The 19308-nt window shown below is 40.4% G+C and overlaps 1 protein-coding gene across 2 annotated transcripts; it reads left to right on the top strand.

Moving 5' to 3' along the window:
* Positions 1–101: 101 nt before the first annotated feature.
* Positions 102–18744, top strand: HAUS6 (HAUS augmin like complex subunit 6). Of its 2 annotated transcripts, XR_013943793.1 has the most exons (18): positions 102–430; positions 640–735; positions 1456–1534; positions 2549–2681; positions 3264–3411; positions 4667–4732; positions 4849–4900; positions 5100–5267; positions 5763–5944; positions 6509–6638; positions 7229–7328; positions 7775–7868; positions 9307–9370; positions 10018–10194; positions 13969–14104; positions 14486–15502; positions 16681–16813; positions 17015–18744. XR_013943793.1 is itself a non-coding variant. In XM_080574489.1 (17 exons), the coding sequence occupies exons 1-17, from the start codon at positions 270–272 to the stop codon at positions 17065–17067; spliced, it is 2856 nt and encodes a 951-aa protein (XP_080430615.1). In that variant the 5' UTR covers positions 102–269; the 3' UTR covers positions 17068–18744. The 2 variants fall into 2 exon arrangements, 1 of the variants encoding a protein (XP_080430615.1); XM_080574489.1 differs by lacking the exon at positions 16681–16813.
* The last annotated feature ends 564 nt before the right edge of the window (positions 18745–19308 follow it).

Here is a 19308-nt window from a genome sequence, read left to right as displayed (position 1 = left end):
GGAATAAGGGCGGAGGCGCCTGACCGGACCCGCCCAGGCGGCGGCCGCAAGATGGCGGCGGTGGCCGGCACAGGGAGCACCGCCTCCCGGACTACACATCCCAGCGGGCAGCGCGCCGAGCGCGGCCAATCAGGGCACGGCGCGGCGTCTCGCGGCGCTGCGCGGCGTGGCGCGGCGGCGCCCGGCGGGAGCGCGGTTTTGGCGGGACGGGGAAAATGGCGGCGGGACGGCGGAGGCAGGGATAGGAGCAGGGGCAGGGGCAGGGGGAGATGGCGGCGGCAGCTCCGCGCCTGGCGGCGGCGGCGAATGTTCCAGCCGGTGCCGTGGGCAGCAACTGGGAGCGAACCCACCTCTGGCTCTGCCTGCTGGCGCTCGGCTTCGACCCGGATGCTGCCGCGGAGTTCTTCGGCAGGGAGCTCGATCTGGGCGTGTGAGCCCCGGGGGCGGCCGGGGAAGGGGGGGAAGATGGCGGGGGGTGTGTGTTTGTGTGGGGGGGCCTTCTGTGGTGCGTGGTGAGGGGGACGTGTCTGAATGGCGTTGTAAAATGGTATCCCGCATTAGTCCTGAGCGACCGGTAAAAACGCTCTGTAAACTCCTTAGCCTAACCGTTCCTGACGCAGCTGTGTGTTTGTTCGCTAGGTCCATGTTTGATACACCAAACGTAGGTGCTTTCCACGTTGTTGCCCAGTTCTTGTTTACCAAGTTGGATGAGATGCGTGCAGAAGTAGTTTTCAGGTGAGCCTTTGGGTTGCTCAGTTCGTGCTGTGCACATCACGAACCATGTGGTTTGCACGGGTGCTGAAGTAAAAAAACGGTCTCCCGAGGAGTACTGTAGGTAAAGAACTGTCACAGAACTCATTTCCCTTTTATCACAAGTCTGTAATGCATAAGAAAACTTGCCCTAGTTAAAAAGTTCTGACAGTAGCTGTAACTTGACAAGTTTGGTAAAATTTTTCCTAGCTGAAAAATAATTTATCTCTTCCATTCATTTCCCTTACCAAACATCAAGTAACTTCTCCCTTTTATGAATACCTGCTAAAATCTTCAACATTGTGAGAACCCTATCTTAATGTATTCTCATATAGCTGAACTATTTTACCGTACACTTTAAAGAAATGGCTGGAGGAGAACCATTGTTAAGAGAATTATAAGTTCTCAGGCTGCTTTTTCACTTTCTTTTCCTGAGTTAAAAAGAACTGCAGACAAATTTGTCTCTGAAATAGTCTGTAATTAACTTTTTATGGCAAGAAGACCTAGCTATTTAACAGACTTGTAGCTATTCTTCTCGTAGGCAATATTACCATATTCTCTGAGTTCTCCAGGGGACATCACTAAGAAAACTTTGTCTTAGTTCAGATGTTGTAGTGGTTAATTATGTAACTGAGTATTTGGGTATGTTTTGAAGTTGCTTTTTTTTTTTCCTCTCCTCCGCTCTGCTGTTTTTGCATGGAAAAGGGACTGTATGTTACCGGAACAAATAACCAGAGATAGTGAATTTAGGAAGCAATGTTGTTCATGGCTAAAAGATATCACAGTAAGTATTACAAGAGTGGGAAATGACATGCTGCTGGTTTCTGTGACCTCATTCTTTTGTTTTGAGAGGACATATTTGAGTTTTAAATAAAGTTGCTTTACTAGACAAATAGGTTTTATCTTATGCCTTATTTCACACAGCTGATGATAGACTTCTTAAAAAAATTGTATGGCAGCGCATAGGTGGCAAAGTCTTAATCTTGGATCAGAAAACTGTTGTGTATTGCTTTTGGATGACAATATTTTATTACACGGAAGTCATAGAATTGTAGAGTATGCTGATTTGGAAGGGACCTACCAGTATCATATAAAGTCTGTGTGAGATTCCTTCCATCGTTGAGAATAATTTGCTTCAACGTGGGAGATAATTGCTTAAATTAAATGAGAGAGTATTTGTTATTGTAAAAGTGGTTTCAGATACATGAAAAACTTTTAATGTCAATCTTTCTTCATGGGGAAAAGAGAATAAAGTTTAAGGCAGGCTTTCTAAATGGAAAGAGACAAAATGGCTTGCTTCAGGAATCATTGATTACTATGCCTTCTCATGCTGCATTTGTTTTAATAAAGATCTGATTTCTAGATCTTTAAGGTACTGGAGCACTTTTATTTTTGCCGAGGTGAAAGCCAGCCATACAAAATCTTTGAGAAAGATAGAAGTGTGACAAAATACACTGATTAATGACCTCAGTAGAAAATATGAACAGGAAGGGGTTACATTTAGGAGTGAGGAGAGCAGAAGTTTTTAATATTTACCTAACACTGATTTCAGTCTTTGCCTCAGAGCTGTTTTTTATATACGGAACTAGGGGTGGTGGTAGAATGTTCAAAAAGTGTCAGTCTCTTCCTTGGACTAGAAAAAGCATCAACGATGGTGGCAAGGTAAATTAGCTTTGCATTGGACTTGCTAACAAGTAGGCTGCAGTGTTTTTGTACTCAGCAGAGTGTTTAATGGCTGTTGTTTAGGTTTTATTCCTTAGTCTAATTTTGTGTTTAAAATCTATTTCACTTGTTCAAGAATGAAAGCAAAAGCTGTCTTCCTCAAATTGCGACTTCTTCATTTCTTTCTCCTGCTGGTCATAAATTTATTCACCTAATGTATCGGTTTGCAAGATATGTAATGATTGAGAACCTGAGAAAGAACTCTGTAGGTAAGCTGTAACAGAATAATAACATTATTTCACTTGTCTGGTTTGATGGTGAATCTGTGAAGTGCTTTAACATATGCCAAGAGCTTTAAGTTAGGTCAGTGTTGGTTGCTCAGTTCAAAGTTTTTAACAGGGTTGCTGTGCACTAGCATAAAGCTGTTGCCGGTAGAACAATGCAGATTATTTTCCTTGCTGTTGTTTTGCAGATCTTGTTCCTAAGTTTGTCTGTGTGATGTGGAGGTGGGTTGTCTGTGCACGTGTGCAATGGTTCAGTTCAAAAGTATTCTTTTCAGCCTGTGCTCTTTTTCACAACATGAGCAATTCTGAAAGATCAGGACTGTCTGTTCTAGGCATTTAATGTTGTTTTGGTGACATAAAGAACGGGGAAAGTGGGTGAGAGTAAAGGAGGGAGAACGTATGCAATAGAAAGAACTGGCAAAAAAGATAGTATCCTGAATACTCTACTTCAGTCCAGGTAAAATGGGCAACCTTGTTTGTGATTCTCTTAATTAAAACTAGGTAGAACAGGAAGTTGTCTATTTGCTAAAAGTGAATGATATAACTCAATTACTAACTTTCATTTAGGCAGCGATACATCTTTTGCTGAAGCTGTAAACTTAACGCCTGAGTGTATGTACAAGGCAGAAGTAAGATGTAGTGTGGCATGTAATAAACTCCTGCAAATTTTGCAAAAGGAGGATATTATAATTCGAGAATATAACAAAAAATCACAGTAAGTAATGTATTTAAAGAAATCGAAATTTTCATAAAACTTGACTTTTTTGCATGTGTTTTTAAAAGGATTTGAGTAGAATGCATCTGATTTTTCCATGTGAGTTTTGCTGAATGTCCTATTTTTCTCCCCCTTTGCCTCCTTTAATCAACTGTTCTACTGTTTGGAAGAAATTAGTTTTTCAGTTAGGAGGTGCTATATACTGGAAGATAGGATTACCTGGGCACTAAAAATGATCCAGGAATTCTGCATGTATAGCACTATGATTTCTTAATACTTTAAGGGTCATATCGTAGAACAAAACTGTCTCAGGATGAGATATTTGGTCATTGCTTTATCAGTGTGGGACACGTCTTATTTGCATAGCCCTTAATTATTTCACCAACATTATGTTTTTTCTTTATTCTTGTTTATGAAAATCACTTGCAGTTTGGGAAACAAGAATAACTGGAACTTTGGTCAGTTACGTAGTTATATATCACTGGAATTTACAGAAATTGGGTAGGATACTTCACATGACAGGGGTACTGTAGCAGGTGGTTGCAAGCTATTTGGGAAAGAGCAGAAAAGGAGGAGGGGATGCAGTGTAGGTAAAAGAGCAGTTTCAGTGCATGGAACTTAGCTGTGTAAAAGGGGATCAGTCTGTTTCATGACTTTGGATCAAAAATCAGAGGCATTGCCGCTAAGACACGTGATGTGTGTCTGCTACACACCCCTCAATCAGGGAAAGCTGATGAAAATTTGATCTGGGAAAGTTTGCTTCTTAAAGCAAATCAAACACATTTTAGGCTTTCAGATCCTAATTCTTACTGATGACTTCAGCATACCCTGATATTAGCTGGAAAAGCAATACAGTCACGTGTGAGCAGTCTGGGCAACTTTTTGACTGCACTGAAGATGACTTGGTAATGCAGTCAGTGGGTGTGCTGAATAGGAATGATGCTGAGTATAGTAGTAACTAGTAACTTCATTAATGTACTTGGGTCTAATAAAAGCCATGCCATTGCAATAGAATAAGTTACAGCTAACTTTACAAATATCTTAGTGGCTTTCCAGGCTGTACAGTGACATTTTCTCTACAGTGTCATGGTAAGGAACTTGTGTATCCATGTTTGCATTGTTCCAAAACTGCTCCAGTATGCAGATTTGGAAAGAATAAGTGTAATCATATAATGATTGTAAGGAATTCTGAGAGTAGCAGAGAAAAACTAAATTAAAAAAAAATCTGTGATAACTGTTGATTTTTTTTCCTTAGGTTTTTAATTAAAGAAATAAAACAGATAAAATCTGAATATGCATACCACCAGCAACAGTTGTTTAAGTAAGTACTTTTCCTTGGAGCTAAGTTAGCATATATAAAATTAATTTTTTAGCTCTAAGAAATGTTATGAACCATAATTTCATTGTAGTCCACTTCTGTCTTGCATGTGCATGTAGGATGAAACTCAATGACCAAAACAGAAATGACAAAACAGAGAGAATTCAGAAGGTGAGTATTTTTAATCTGTGGCAGATTACTGTATTTCTAACATTTTTACAACACTTGCTCTCAGATACTGGTATTTCTGATTGTCTGCCTATGATTATGCTAGCCCTTTCATCTGCTCTTACACTGTTTTGATATTGTGTCATTATAGTATTTCAGCAAACATTTTAATGTAGTATTTTTGTCCTTCTTGCCTATTAAGGTCCGCAATATGTGGACATTTGTAATGGACACTCTTACATCTCTGAAAAAGGAAACTGAAATCGTAGACTCTGTAATTGAAGGGCATGTTGATCAGTACACTTTAGCTGGAACTAATGTCAGTGTTCCACAGCTGTTGGCTGACAAAGTTGAAAGTGAAATGCACGAAGTAAGTGATTTTTGTCCTTTTGTCCTAAAAAAGTGTATGTAAAAGTTTGTTGTGATTATGCTGCTGTTCTGTATTGGTGGTGTTTAAGTTATGAACTTTTAGGTAACTGCATTGTTAAATCTGTCTGATTACCACTTGAATTTTCATTGGTCAGACATTATAAAACTTGGCCATTTGAACTATCATTCCTAATGGATTTTGTTTCTAGTGTGCAGTATATGTGCTATTTAGGCCTGCACCATCTTTTGAGGCAGTCTTTAAAAAGAATACCCCATTAGTTGAAGCATTCTTAGTTTGTACAGCTTTTTAGCCTGTCTTCAAGCAGATGATGCTAATCAGGAAAACCAACCTGAAGCTTAAATCTAACAACAGGAATGGAATCAAACTGCAAACTGGAACATTGTGTGCTTGTGCTGAATAGAGAAGACATAACTTTCTGATATTGATGTGTTGTGATTGTTCACGTATATGTTTTTTCTCTTGGAATACTTCAAGGTGTGTACAGGAAATTTATATGAAGGTGAAAAACTGAATTTTTTAACAGTCATTCAGTTATTAAATGAAGCCCTGAGGATCTTAAGAGATGAATGTTGTCAATTTAAATCAAAACATTTCCAAGACATCAAGAATACGAGTGAATTCCAAAATAAAATACTGTCGAATTTGAAAGCAGTGAGGTAATTGTCTGGAATTTTTGTCTTGTTCTTTAGTTTGAAGATTATGTCTTAGAATCTTTTCTAAAATTATTGTTTATAGTGAGAACGTTAGTTCTGTTTTTTTCCCCCTCTGCCTCTGACAAATTCACCTTTGTCTTGATTGTCCATTCAAGTAATCTTTGTAATTCTTCACTAGGTAACTTCATTCTCTTGCCCTTGCTTCATGGATATTTTAGGGTTTGTTCTTGGAGGTCTGGTTTGTTAGATGATCTGCTTTTTCCTATTACATAATTAGCTCTGTGATTTTAAAACTTGATCTGAAACTAGCTTAGGGAAAGTTTAAGCTTGTATTTTAGCATGGTTTTTCTAATTCTACTGTAAAGAAGCACAAGGACAATCTAGCAGCTGATTTTTAGATTGTGAATTTTATTTATTTTTTTGTGCAAGAACAAATGCTTGAATAAGTTCCTGCATATCAAAGGTTTTGCAGCATGAGGGGAACATGTGATATGCTCCATTTTTAAGCAGAATTTTTGTCGCCAACAACAAATGTATTCCTGTTCATTTTTCATGCTCATGTTATAGGCAAAAAATAGAAGAGCAGCATCGTATGTCATTGAGAGAATCGATTTCTGGAAAACAGAAGGAGTTGGAAATGAAGTGGAAAAGCTTTCTTGACCGGTGTGCTTCTTGTTTAAAGAGAGGTCAGGATCCAGTAAGTACTGTTCAGTTTATCTGATTCTGGGGAAGAAAAAGAATGAAGATGGGAGGGGTATACATCTAAGTTGATGTGTTTTATTGCAATAGAATGCTATATAGCTCTGTTAAGCTTTGTATATAAGGTTAGTGAATTAGATAGTACAGTGTAGCAGAAACTGCTTTATGAACTAGTTTTTCTTTTTGCAAAGAAGATGCGCTTAACTTAAAGACAGCTGGTGTCTTCATTTGAGATGGTGAGTGGAACTACTTTATCAAGACATTAGATCAGCATAAATAAGGGTTAATACTCTTTTTTTTCCCTCTGCTCTGGAAATAGAGCTTTCATGTGCTGTCACTGAACATCTGCAGAGTTGTGGTTTTCCCCTTTAAGGTGTTATATGACCAACGGTTTCATTCAGACACTCGTATTTCTACAGAGATTCAAGACTATACCCTTGCCTAGGCACACCGCAGAGACAGCAAAAGTTTAATGTTGAGTCTGGGTGCTGCTTTGAAGAAAAGCAAATATGAAAAGTAAATATGTGTTAATTGCTGATGTTGCACACTTTTACTCACCTTGCTTGTATTTTTTTTTTCTTTTGATAGGATCTTGATTTATTACAAGGTATGTCACTCTCTTCTTTTCATACTGCAGAAGAAGCTTATGAGGATACAGTCTCATGTCAACTTGCAACATCAATTCCAGGTATGTGGACCAGAGGAGCTTCTTTTCCCTCTTCCCACCACAACTGATAGAAGTTCCTTTGAGTCTGGAAGACTTCCTACTTTTGTCTGCAAGTCTCTTTGACAGTCTTTGATAACCTGGTTCTGAATGAATGCTCGTCACAATTGCCTAACGTTCTTTCATCTTCATTAATATGTGTAGGGGAGCAGATAGAATCCTATCTCTGGAACATGCATTCTGAAACAACACAAATAGGTGGTGGCTGTTAGTGGCATCTGTGGCTGCAGGTGGTTCCCAAGCAAAAATATTAAGATCCACTTGCACTGGTTATGAATTTGCTTGAAGTGTTAATGAGTTCCATCTTCTGAATATTGTACAGAGGTGGTCTGAGTCACTTTTATCACCTGGGAAGCCTGAATGATAGCAAAACAAAAGAAGCAATACTAAAACTCTGACTTATTTTCTAGATATTTGTGACTCCATTTATGATATAAATTACAAGAAAGATGATGAGACATCAGGAAGTATGATGGATAATTCAACACTACAAGCAACAAGATGGTATGACTTCAATGAGAAATTGATTGGGGAAAAAAAAAGGCAGTGGAAACAGAGAAGCTTATTTGTAAGCATCAAAGGAATATATTTCATTAGCCCACTCCTTACATGTCACAACTACCTAATTGGGCAAGATGGTCCTAATGTAACTGTGGCTTTCTCCATCTGAAGACAGAGGGACCAACTGGCTGCTGCCAGGTAGAATGTGCAGCAGTGGAGTTGCAAGTTTTTAGCTGCAACTTTTTAACAACGTTCATTCAAGTTTCAAGAGGCAGAGGGGGAAAAATGGAGAACTGTCTTTCTCAGGCTGGGATGAGGTAGCCAATACATAGTTGTTATTGCCTGAGACCAAGAGAACAGATATTCACACGTTCCCTGGTTTTGTGTTTAAAGAAAAAAGTAAAACAACAACAAAAGAAAAAAAGAAGAAAACTCCAAACAAAACCAAACGGAAATCTCAGACTTGAGCAAAACTATCGTGCTAATACTTTGTGAATGGGGCTTTTCTCACAAGTCTTCTAAAATCACTTTGTCACTTCTGTTATTACAGTTCCAACAAAAGATTAAAACAGAAGACTATAGTATTATATACAGTATTATGAAAGGTTTTGACCTGTCATTTTGTAAGTGCAGGAAAGTTTAATGCCCTTTTGAATAATGCTCTTTCAGGATAGAAATCCTACAGATAGTTGCAAGTTGCCTAATAGAAGAAAGAGGGAGTTAGCAAAGGAGGCTGTCCTATACTTAGTCATCAGCAGCTGTATTTGCATATGAATCTCAAAAGTTGTCCAAGTAGTTAACAGTCAAATCCTGTATTTCTCTCGCTGACTCGACACAGCATTTTTTTTGTGTATTTGTGATTGTAAAGACAGCTACCAGTAAGTTAAAGTTGCCATTATTCTTAACTAATTTTGATAATGTTCTTAACTAATGAGGGCTGTACCTCAGATGGTAGAGTGTTGCCGTTAACACTACAGTCATCAGAACTGATAAGACTTGAGTATTTGGTAACCAGATGATGTGTGTTTAAATATTTATGAGTTTGCTTTCAGACAGATCTGTGGATATCAGAGGGATTTGGAGGAAGAATATCTAGGGAAAAGTATGTTACCAAGTCTGCAGAAGACTTTGCAGTTATGTTTGATAGCAGAATGTAGAAGACTTGTTTGCAAAAAATACTGCAAAAACTTATTTTTCTATGTGGTAATCAAGTAAAAGAATTTCATAATTATAAAGTTTGGGAGACTGATACACAAATAGGGCTGAATCTGCTCTAATTGTCACATGTTCTCCCTATAGTAAAGTTGCCTTCTGATGACCGGGACGAACTGAGAGAAATCGTAACGGACAGATACGGGGTGCACAAGTATATGATGGCATTTTACTAAAGCTTGCATGCCACTTATTTATTTTTTTTCTAAAATGGCTTTTTTCTTTTTAGGATCTCTTCAGAATCTTTGAACTTGTCAGAAGCATCTGAAAGCAGTGACACGTTAATTGAAAAGGTTATTCTCCAGTATTGTCCTGAATGTCAAAGAAGTTAAAATTCTGTAGTACTTGCTTTTTTGCATTGATTGAAGCCTAGACCTAGCATGCTTTTCTTTTTTTTTTTTTAAATCATATGACTACGTTTCTGAATGAGTCGTAGACAGTGAAAGCTAACTGCCACAAACTTCTGTAAGCACTAGGAAAGGACAAGAAGAAATATAGGCACTTGCTGCTGACTTCTAGCACAACATACTGTTTGTCACAGATTCCCTGCCAGCTGAAACAGTTTTTTTGATATGAACAATGGTCACACTGGTTCCTGTAAGCTGTGTGTGAAATTAAAGGATATAATGGGGCCTAAAGGCAACTTGGATGTGCAGTTGACCATTGTACAATTGTTCACTGCAGTGTGTTTAAAGGTAGTTGCAGGTGATAAATCATGTGTTCTGTACAATAGTTTATTGTAGCCGCTATTTATGTCCTACTTCTTTAAAAATACGAGCGTCAAAGTGGTTTGTGATTAGTTAGAATTTAAGACTTTGAGATATTTTCATGGACATAAACACAGAAGCCATTGCTCTCAGAATTTGCGCAGCAGCTCCTTCATGCTAGTTTTCGGACACTTGAATTTAAAACTTCTAATAATTCCTGTGTATTCCTCTAGGACTTCCAGATTGAAACTTACAATGGGAAAGAAAAACCTGTCACTCCAAAGATCTCAGAGGAGACGGAGGAGGACCTCACCATTTCAGAATCATTGGAGAATACAGTTATCCAGACAGGGTCTGCTGTCCAAAAGGAAGACCCTCTTAAGAAAGCCAGAGAGGAACTGGCAGAAGAGGTTAGGAAATGTTGTGATTTTCAAAAAAATTTTTTTACATAAATGGTCGTTAAGTTCAGAGAACAAATTGCCAACGTTATCATAAATACCTCTTCTAATCTGTTTATATGAACAGATTTTTTCCGTTAAGTAGTAATCACCAAATTTGAGGAGTGACCACCCAGTTAACTAAACTTGAAAGCGTAGAGCTTGAGCAGTTATACTTTTAAGCCATTGTGGTGGTTTTACCTTGCTAGGCAGCTGATCTCCACCACAACTCAGAAGAGGAGGGGAAGAAGAAAAGGGAAGAAACAACTCATGAGTTGAGATAAGGATAATTTAATTGAAGGAAAAATATTACTAATAAAATAATTTAACTAAAGGGAAAAAAGGGAAAGGGCAAAAGGGGAAAAAAAATAACAGGCAAAGGCTGTGTGGAAGTGCAGAGGAAAGAAATTACTCTCTACTTTCCACAAACTAGCGATGCTTGACCACATTCTTAAAGCAGGGCCTCAATGCACGTAGCACACGTGTAAAAACAGATGTTTTTACAATGAGAGCCCACCCCCTCCCCTCTTCTTCCTTTTTCCACCTTTTATTGCTGTATGTGACATATGGTATGGAATACTCCTTTGGCTGCTTTAGGTCAGCTGCCCTGGTGATGTTCCTTCCTCACCTTTTGCCCACCCCCAGCCTGCTGGCTCTGGGGGGGTTAGAGGGATTCCTGATGCTGTGCCAGCACTGTATTGGCTGCTGCAGGGAAAGTTAACTCCATCCCAGCCAGACCCAGTACAGCCATCATGAAGTGAGTAGTGCTTTCAGTAGAATCATGGTATGATTTTTACCACCTTTCGTATTTTAATCTACAAATGACTGCATATATTTAGAATTTAGCAGTCCTTTTTTGTTTCTGAAATTCTGTGAGCTAAATATTTAACAGGCTTGGGGTTTCTAGGCAAGGATTTAACTTTTTTGTTTCCAGTATTTTAGTTAAGATTTAAATGAGGTATTCCTTTAGAAAACTTATTAAATTTGCTGTAGCTTGATTTGGAAAGTAAATTACATCTTTCACTGAAAGGAGGCAGTTGGTTGTCATCTGCTGAGATATCACAGTATTACAGATTTCTAGGTTGGAAGAGACCTCAAGATCATCGAGTCCAACTTTCGACCTAACACTAAGTACTCCACTAAACCATATCGCTAAGCTCTACATCTAAACGTCTTTTAAAGACCTCCAGGGATGGTGACTCCACCACCTCCCTGGGCAGCCCGTTCCAATGCTTAATAACCCTTTCAGTAAAGAAGTACTTCCTAACATCCAACCTAAAACTCCCCTGGCGCAACTTTAGCCCATTCCCCCTCGTCCTGTCACCAGGCACTTGGGAGAACAGACCAACCCCCACCTCTCTGCAGCCTCCTTTAAGGTAACTGTAGAGAGCGATAAGGTCGCCCCTGAGCCTCCTCTTCTCCAGGCTGAACAAGCCCAGCTCCCTCAGCCGCTCCTCGTAAGACTTGTTCTCCAGACCCCTCACCAGCTTGGTCACCCTTCTCTGGACTCGCTCGAGCACCTCCATGTCCTTCTTGTAGCGAGGGGCCCAAAACTGAACACAGTACTCAAGGTGCGGCCTCACCAGAGCCGAGTACAGGGGCACAATCACTTCCCTAGACCTGCTGGCCACACTGCTTCTTATACAGGCCAGGATGCTGTTGGCCTTCTTGGCCACCTGGGCCCACTGCTGGCTCATATTCAGCCGACTATCAACCAATACTCCCAGGTCCTTCTCTGCCAGGCAGCTTTCCAGCCACTCTTCTCCCAGCCTGTAGCGCTGCTTGGGGTTGTTGCGCCCCAGATGCAGGACCCGGCACTTGGCCTTGTTGAACTTCATACAGTTGACCTCAGCCCATCGCTCCAGCCTACCCAGATCCTCCTGCAGAGCCTTCCTGCCCTCGAGCAGATCGACACACGCACTTAGCTTGGTGTCATCTGCAAACTTACTGAGGGTGCACTGGACGCCCTCATCCAGATCATCGATAAAGATATTAAAGAGGACCGGCCCCAGTACCAAGCCCTGGGGGACTCCACTAGTGACCGGCCTCCAACCAGATTTGACTCCATTCACCACAACTCTCTGGGCCCGGCTATCCAGCCAGTTTCTAACCCAGCGAAGCGTACGCCAGTCCAAGCCCCGAGCAGCCAGTTTCTTGAGGAGAATGTTGTGGGGAACTGTGTCAAAAGCCTTGCTGAGGTCAAGGTAAACCACATCCACTGCCTTTCCCTCATCCACCAAGCGCGTCACTTGGTCATAGAAGGAGATCAGGTTCGTCAAGCAGGACCTGCCTTTCATAAACCCATGCTGACTGGGCCTGATCGCCTGGTTGCCCTGCAAGTGCCGCGTGATGACATTCAAGATAATCTGCTCCATGAGCTTCCCTGGCACTGAAGTCAAACTGACAGGCCTATAGTTCCCCGGGTCTGCCCTGCGGCCCTTCTTATAGATGGGCGTCACATTTGCTAGCCACCAGTCAACTGGGACCTCCCCCGATAGCCAGGACTGCCGATAAATGATGGTAAGCGGCTCGGCCAGCTCCTCCGCCAGTTCTTTCAGTACCCTCGGGTGCATCCCATCCAGCCCCATCGACTTGCGCACATCCAAGCTCCGTAGCAGGTCGCCAACCATTTCCTCATGGATAGCGAAGGCCACATCCTGCTCCCCATCCCCTTCCACCAGCTCAAGGCACTGGGTATCCAGAGAACAACCGGTATTGCCGCTAAAGGCTGAGGCAAAGGCGGCATTAAGCACCTCAGCCTTTTCCTCATCCTTAGTAACTAGGTTTCCCCTCGCATCCAGTAAAGGATGGAGATTCTCTTTAGTCCTCCGTTTCGCGTTGATATATTTGTAGAAGGATTTTTTGTTGTCTTTAACGGCAGTAGCCATGTTGATCTCCAGATGAGCTTTGGCCTTTCTAATTTTCTCCCTGCACAGGAGACTACATCCTTGTAGTCCTCCTCAGTGGCCCGCCCTTTTTTCCAAAGATTATAAACCCTCTTTTTTCTGCTAAGCACAAGCCGCAACTCTCTGTTGAGCCAGGCCGGTCTTCTTCCACGCCGGCTCGTCTTTGGGCACATGGGGACGGACCGCTCCTGTGCCATCACAATTTCCTTCTTGAGGAGCGCTCAGCCTTTCTGGACTCCTCTGCCCTTCAGAACCGCCTCCCAAGGGACTCTGCCAACCAGCGTCCTGAGCAGCTCAAAGTCAGCCCTCCGGAAGTCCAATACAGCAGTTTTACTGGTCCCCTTCCTGGCCTCGCCAAGAATAGAGAACTCTACCATTTCGTGGTCACTCTGCCCAAGACAGTTTCCGACCACCACATCTCCCACCAGTCCTTCTCTATGAAGAGAAGGTCTAGCGGGGCACCACCCCTGGTAGGTTCACTGACCAGCTGCGTCAGGAAGATGTTCTATTGTTGGAAATGTAGCTCTAATCTTCATTCTTGTACTATTCTAGACCAGTGTCTCAGGTATCTTCTGAGCCCATTTTCTTATTTTTAAGATGGATTCATAGACGACTAGGGAGCTTCAAATCAAATTCTGATTTCACTCCTGTATCTTAATTTTATGTTTGTAGGTCACTGTGCTCATTTTTAAGCCCAAACAGTAAATTGCAGATGAATCAAGAGGTTCCAGATTCTTCAGATGATTTGAAGAATGGGATTTGCTTGGGTCCATAGGCTGGCAGAAACAAAGAAGTTACAATTTTGTTTTCTCGGAATTTGCGCTTTTCTAACATCCTACAGGTTGCAAAAACCGTGACATCTGAGTCACCTCAGAGTGGTGGAGGAGAAGGAATAACATTAGAAGATCTCATTAGCTCACTGACTTTTAACCCATTTTTGACAAGGCAACAAATTCCCCGAACTCCTGAAAATCTGCGTAAGTCTAAACCTTGCTTTTATAATACTCTGTCACTGTTTAGAAATGTGATTAATTCATTGACATTGTAGATACCACACAAGAAGAAAAGAGTAATTCACTTAGTGAAGCTGCAAGTTATCTTAACTGGCTCCTTTTTGTGTAACACAGTGTACTATGACTGATGAACACACTGTAAATTTACTTTAACGTGGATGTGCCCTGTGTGTGGAGTCCCCTTTCTGTTGTGGGGCAAATGGCTGGGAAAACTAGCGTAAGCAGTATAAAGCAGTTATTACATCCTCTTTTGTGGATTGCTTATGTAACTAAAGTGACAGAAGAGAAATACACTGATGGAGAGTATGAAAGAACTAAGATTTTACCTGGGTTTGTTTCATTTAGTTACTGAAATCAGAAGCTCGTGGAGAAAAGCTATTCAGACTGACAACTCATCAGACACAGAGCTGGCCCCAGCTGAAGTCATGACAGAAGAAGCTCCAATGGATGCTAGTCCTACAGTGTGGAATAAAGCAGATCCTACTTTAGTCTGGTCTACCTCTTCATCTCCTGTACCTGACTTTGATTCTCCCTTGTTAGAAACAAAGTCCCAACTAAGTTGTACAGAATTTACAGCTCAGAACCAGATGAGGATAAATAATATCAGTGGATGTCCAGTTTGGGAAACATCTGGAGTGCAAGAGAATGAGAGTGATAAAGAACAGGAATTAGAGCACACTGTTTTGAGCAGAAGTTTTGTACAAAAGACAGAAGAATCTACTTGTCTAGACGTAGAGAACAGCATAAATACTCTGGATGTTTTTTCAGAAAGCAATAGTAAAATAAATACTGTACCCTCAAACCAACTTTGGGATTCTCTAGTGGATAGAATTCTGCAGTGGGATGCACCTTCAGTTTTAAGTTCTGACAACTGTGAAGTAGCTGAGGCAGGAATACTGCATGAGACTCTTCCAAAAGATTTTGATAGCATAGATGCTAATAAATCTACAAGCTCGGAGTCTGATTTTGATGTATTGAACAGCAAGGATGTACCAGGTAGTACAAAAATTAAAGACTGTGCTCAAAAATCAAATCTAGATGTACAGTCTCAGTTCAGCAGATACGAAATGCTGAAAAAGACCGCATCTGGAAATAGAGAGAAACTGCATCAGACAGATACTGGAGATGAATCTGTAAGTTATATATCAGACCTAAATCTTAGACCAGAAAAAGAAAGAGATGATTTTTGCAGCACTCTGGATCTGTTCAGGTTGGATGAAGAATTTACCAGGACACCATCACCGTTATCTTTTCCCAAAGGAAATCATTCCCTGTCACCTTTGCTGGTGTTCTCTCAAGATCTGGAGGAAATGGCATCAAGGATACACAAAATCCCATTAGACTTAATGCATAAATTGAAGGGTAAGTGTCCATGTATTTGTGCTAAAGTAGCAAGGTGTTGTCCATTTTGACTCCAGATACACTGCAGTAGGTGTCCTACTCTGAACAGCTGAACCTTGATAGGGAAGTGTGGGATGAAAGATTATTTGTATGCTTATTCCCTATGGAAGGTGAGACAAAAGCAAAGCAAACAGGCTTCCTTTCTCTAGTTTTATCAGCATCTTGCAAGTAGGAGAAAAGTTATTCTTTGACTTTCTAAGGAAATCTGCAGCTGAATCTGAAGTTAAATTTTGAGAATTGGTGAGGTTGATATGAAATAATGTTTACTCTGAGCAAATCTGGCTATTTAGAAATGCACTGTAGGTAACTGGAACTTTTTTGGTTTCAGTCAGGTGTTCAGTCTATAATACTTACTGGTACACGTTTTACTATGAAATATTCCCATCCCTGGAAGTGTTCAAGGCCAGGCTGGATGGGGCTTTGAGCAACCTGGTCTAGTGGGAGGTGTCCCTGCTTACGGTGGGGGGGGGTGGAATCAGGTCATCTTTAAGGTCCCTTCTAACTCAAACCATTCTATGGTTCTCTCCTGAATTCCAGCCTGTCCCCTGTGCTTCCAGTATAGTGTCCCCTTTGGTTAACCATTGTTGCAGTGCTTTATTAGATCCAAGGTTGACTTTTGATATACATAAATGAAGATGAGCCAGTAATAGCTATATAGAAGATTGTTTCACCAAAACATATATTTTTAGGGGCATGCTAGGAGTTTAGCAGAACAGGTCAGTCTCAAGGATGAGTGAGATTTGTGTTTTGCTATGGATTAGCAGTTTAAATTATCAAACAAAGCTTGTGATGCTTTTTCAAGTAGTGCTTGAGGAGGAAAGCTTACTGTATGCATGACTCATGTTATTTGTAAATTTACTTGTAAGTGGTTTAGGTTGGATTGCTTAGTTCTGCTTTACAGTAACCTCACTTGAAGTAAGAGAAATAAAATTCTGCTGCTGTGAGTCAGCTAGTTACAGCTCTGAAAAATAACTTTGACTTTCTAAGGCGCATAGTCTTTTCCCCCAGTGCTGTAATACAGAACTTAACACTTAATTAGTGTTGTTTTAGTGTATTATTTTGTGAAAAGAGCAGGTGAGGCTGTGATGGAAGTTGATTGTGAGAATGACTGTGCCTTTTTCTTATTTTCCTTATCAAAGGGTAGAATAGAAGATATTTTGGACTAAGCTACTGCCAGTATAGGAGGCAACCTGAGCAAGGCTTCCAAGCATTCTCTTGAAATGGAACATGAACACTCGTGCTATCTATTTTCCTCTTAATTCTGCTGTACAGGTGCAATAAAGTAACTTAGCTTTTGCTTAAATTTGTGGCTGTATTGGTAGCAGATAATTTTATCAGACTGGAAACAGCTAAAAAAATTAGAAGTAACATTTTATATGTTTTCTTTTAATATACGCTGGATATTTCTGGAACAGTATTTCTGTCAGTTAATTGAATATTACACGATGTTAACTAATATGTTTTTTATTCCAGATGAAGAGCAGTTGAATGAGAAGCTGGGCTCAAAGGAACCATCATCAGGATAGAATTTGTAGAGCATAAGCATAACCATAGTGTTATAATTATGGTGCACTTGTGAGTGTAGTATCTTCTCCAAACACTACCCAGATGAGAAGCTGTGTTCCTTTTATTTCTTGCTGAGCCTATATTCCAGACCGCTTGTTCAAGCGTCAGTTGCCTTTCCTCGTTCCTCCAATTCTATGTAATCCACTTCAGTATTCTGCCAACAGCCCATCAGCTGTGTACAAAATGATATATTTTGTAAACACAGTTTAAAAAATAGCAGATGATGTGGCTATGATGTAATTTTAGAAAATGGAAAAACAAAAACTCAAATGAGAAATAATGAACTTACTAAAATCTGTCTTGCCTTTTCCAAAAAACTTATTTTGTGCTCTGTCTTCGTATGATTCTCCTCTCCTTTTGAGACTTCTAGTCAAGTATTACCATCAGTTTTCCCGGTTGATAAAGACCCCACTTTATTAAAAAAAACTGACACCGAAGTGCATATTCTTTTAGACAGTTTACTGAATAAAATTTTTTAAATGAAGTTTTAAAAAATTATGGTTTGTGGTAGTGTTAATGCTACTTTATTTCTGAACAGTAGATATTATCTAATAAATTTTTATAAGTATATATATTATTATGTATACGTACATGTTTATGACATTGTGATGTAGCTAACTGACAATATGTAAAATAGGGGAAAAAATTGTAAAAGTTCAAATTCTGCCAGATAAACTATGTACTACAGGAGTACTGACCCCTAACCTTATGTGTTTACAGTATTTTGAAGCATTGCAAAGCAGTTTTGTTTTTCAGTTCTGGTGTATCTTTCTCATCTTTTCTTCCAAAACAGTTGGAGAAAGGTTTTAAGAAGAATCTCAACTTATATATGACATTTTCCTTTTAAAGCAGAATTTGACAGGTTTAATGAAAAGAGATTTATGTGGCCAGGTGTGGAAGTTATAAGGTGGCTGCTGACTGCTAACTCATTGAAGATACTTTGTTCTTGTACCAAAGCACTAGCAGCAGAACTGCTAAGAGGGGAATGCTTTGTAATACTCCATTTCCATGTTGATCTAGTCATGGTCAAACAGAGACAGAATTGGAAGCTCAGACAATATCTGTGGGCTGTCTGGAATAAACAGAGCCGTGTTGCTTGCAGAACTGTGTGCTCTACAGCCTGGCGCTGGTGACTTCACAAAGGCTTCCCAGGTGACTGTCCCAAGGAGTGGTGCCCTGATCAGGAGGGCCTTGAAAGCAGGACCCACAGAGCTCTGGTCAGGACACCACCAGGCCAGGAAAGGAGCTGATGAGCTGGGATGTGCTCTTTCAGTACAGTCAGTACCATCGTTGTGTGCTGTAATGATGCTTCTGGAGGTTCCCAGATTCTTTTCTGACACCACTGTCTCCAGGGACTGCTGCTGCTAAGGAGATTTTTCCACTATAGAGCATTACCTGATCTGTAACCGTTTTTCTTAGCAAACATGCCTCCCACGTCTCCTGTGCCTTTGCACAAGGTTGCATCCTTGAAGAAATGCGTTTGTCAGCTGTGCTCCTGCGGGTATGTAAAAGAGGATGGGGGAAGGAGTTTGTTTGGCTAGCAAGCTGCATTGCTCCTTACGGCTGCAGATGTTTTTGACTGCTATAAGTTGCATATGGAAAATTAGAAATAAAAGTGTTTTAGAGCAGTTTTAAAACAGTAATGATTTTTTCCACATAGTGCCTATTGAATGTTATGGTTCTTGGTTTTGTCATAAGAGTAAACGTGTCAGAGAGACTTCCCATTTTGGCTTAAGTAAGCGGATTGCCTCTCCAGGAGGAGAGCTTTAAACTTTGCCTACAAACCGGCTTTTGAATAGGTGTTACTGCCTTTGGTAAGTGTTTTATTTAGTACAAAGTGATACTTCCTCTGTAAACATGCAAATTCTGGAAAAGACGCAGGGTGAGAGCTTTACACATACAAGAGACAACTGAAAATAGCAGGATGCATTAGTAGTTTTGTTAAGTGTAATTCTTGTGAGTGTACGCAAGCTCTTTTCTTGAAAGTAGTAATGAACTTTAGGCCTTCTGGCATGAGATCTGTTCTCCCATACTTGCAGATTAAAAGTAAAAATTATGATTAGGTAGAAAAAATAATCTTTGACTCTTGCCTTAGTTTGCTTTGAAGTTGTTAAATTATGAAGACAGTAAAAAGTGAAAGATGCCCACACAGAGTTCACATCAGCCTGGTATGCATTATTTTTATTCATCATGAGTAACAA

This window comes from Anser brachyrhynchus (genome assembly GCF_964034855.1).
Source record: "Anser brachyrhynchus genome assembly, chromosome: Z".
Classification (NCBI taxonomy): Eukaryota; Metazoa; Chordata; class Aves; order Anseriformes; family Anatidae; genus Anser; species Anser brachyrhynchus.
This window is presented reverse-complemented; position numbering and strand designations above follow the sequence as displayed.

Coding starts and splice junctions, on each gene's coding strand:
- HAUS6 (XM_080574489.1), top strand. CDS start 270: ATGGCGGCGGCAGCTCCGCGCCTGGCGGCGGCGGCGAATGTTCCAGCC. Junction 5,945..6,508: donor TCGAATTTGAAAGCAGTGAG/GTAATTGTCTGG, acceptor CTCATGTTATAG/GCAAAAAATAGAAGAGCAGC. Junction 7,869..9,306: donor ACACTACAAGCAACAAGATG/GTATGACTTCAA, acceptor TTTTCTTTTTAG/GATCTCTTCAGAATCTTTGA.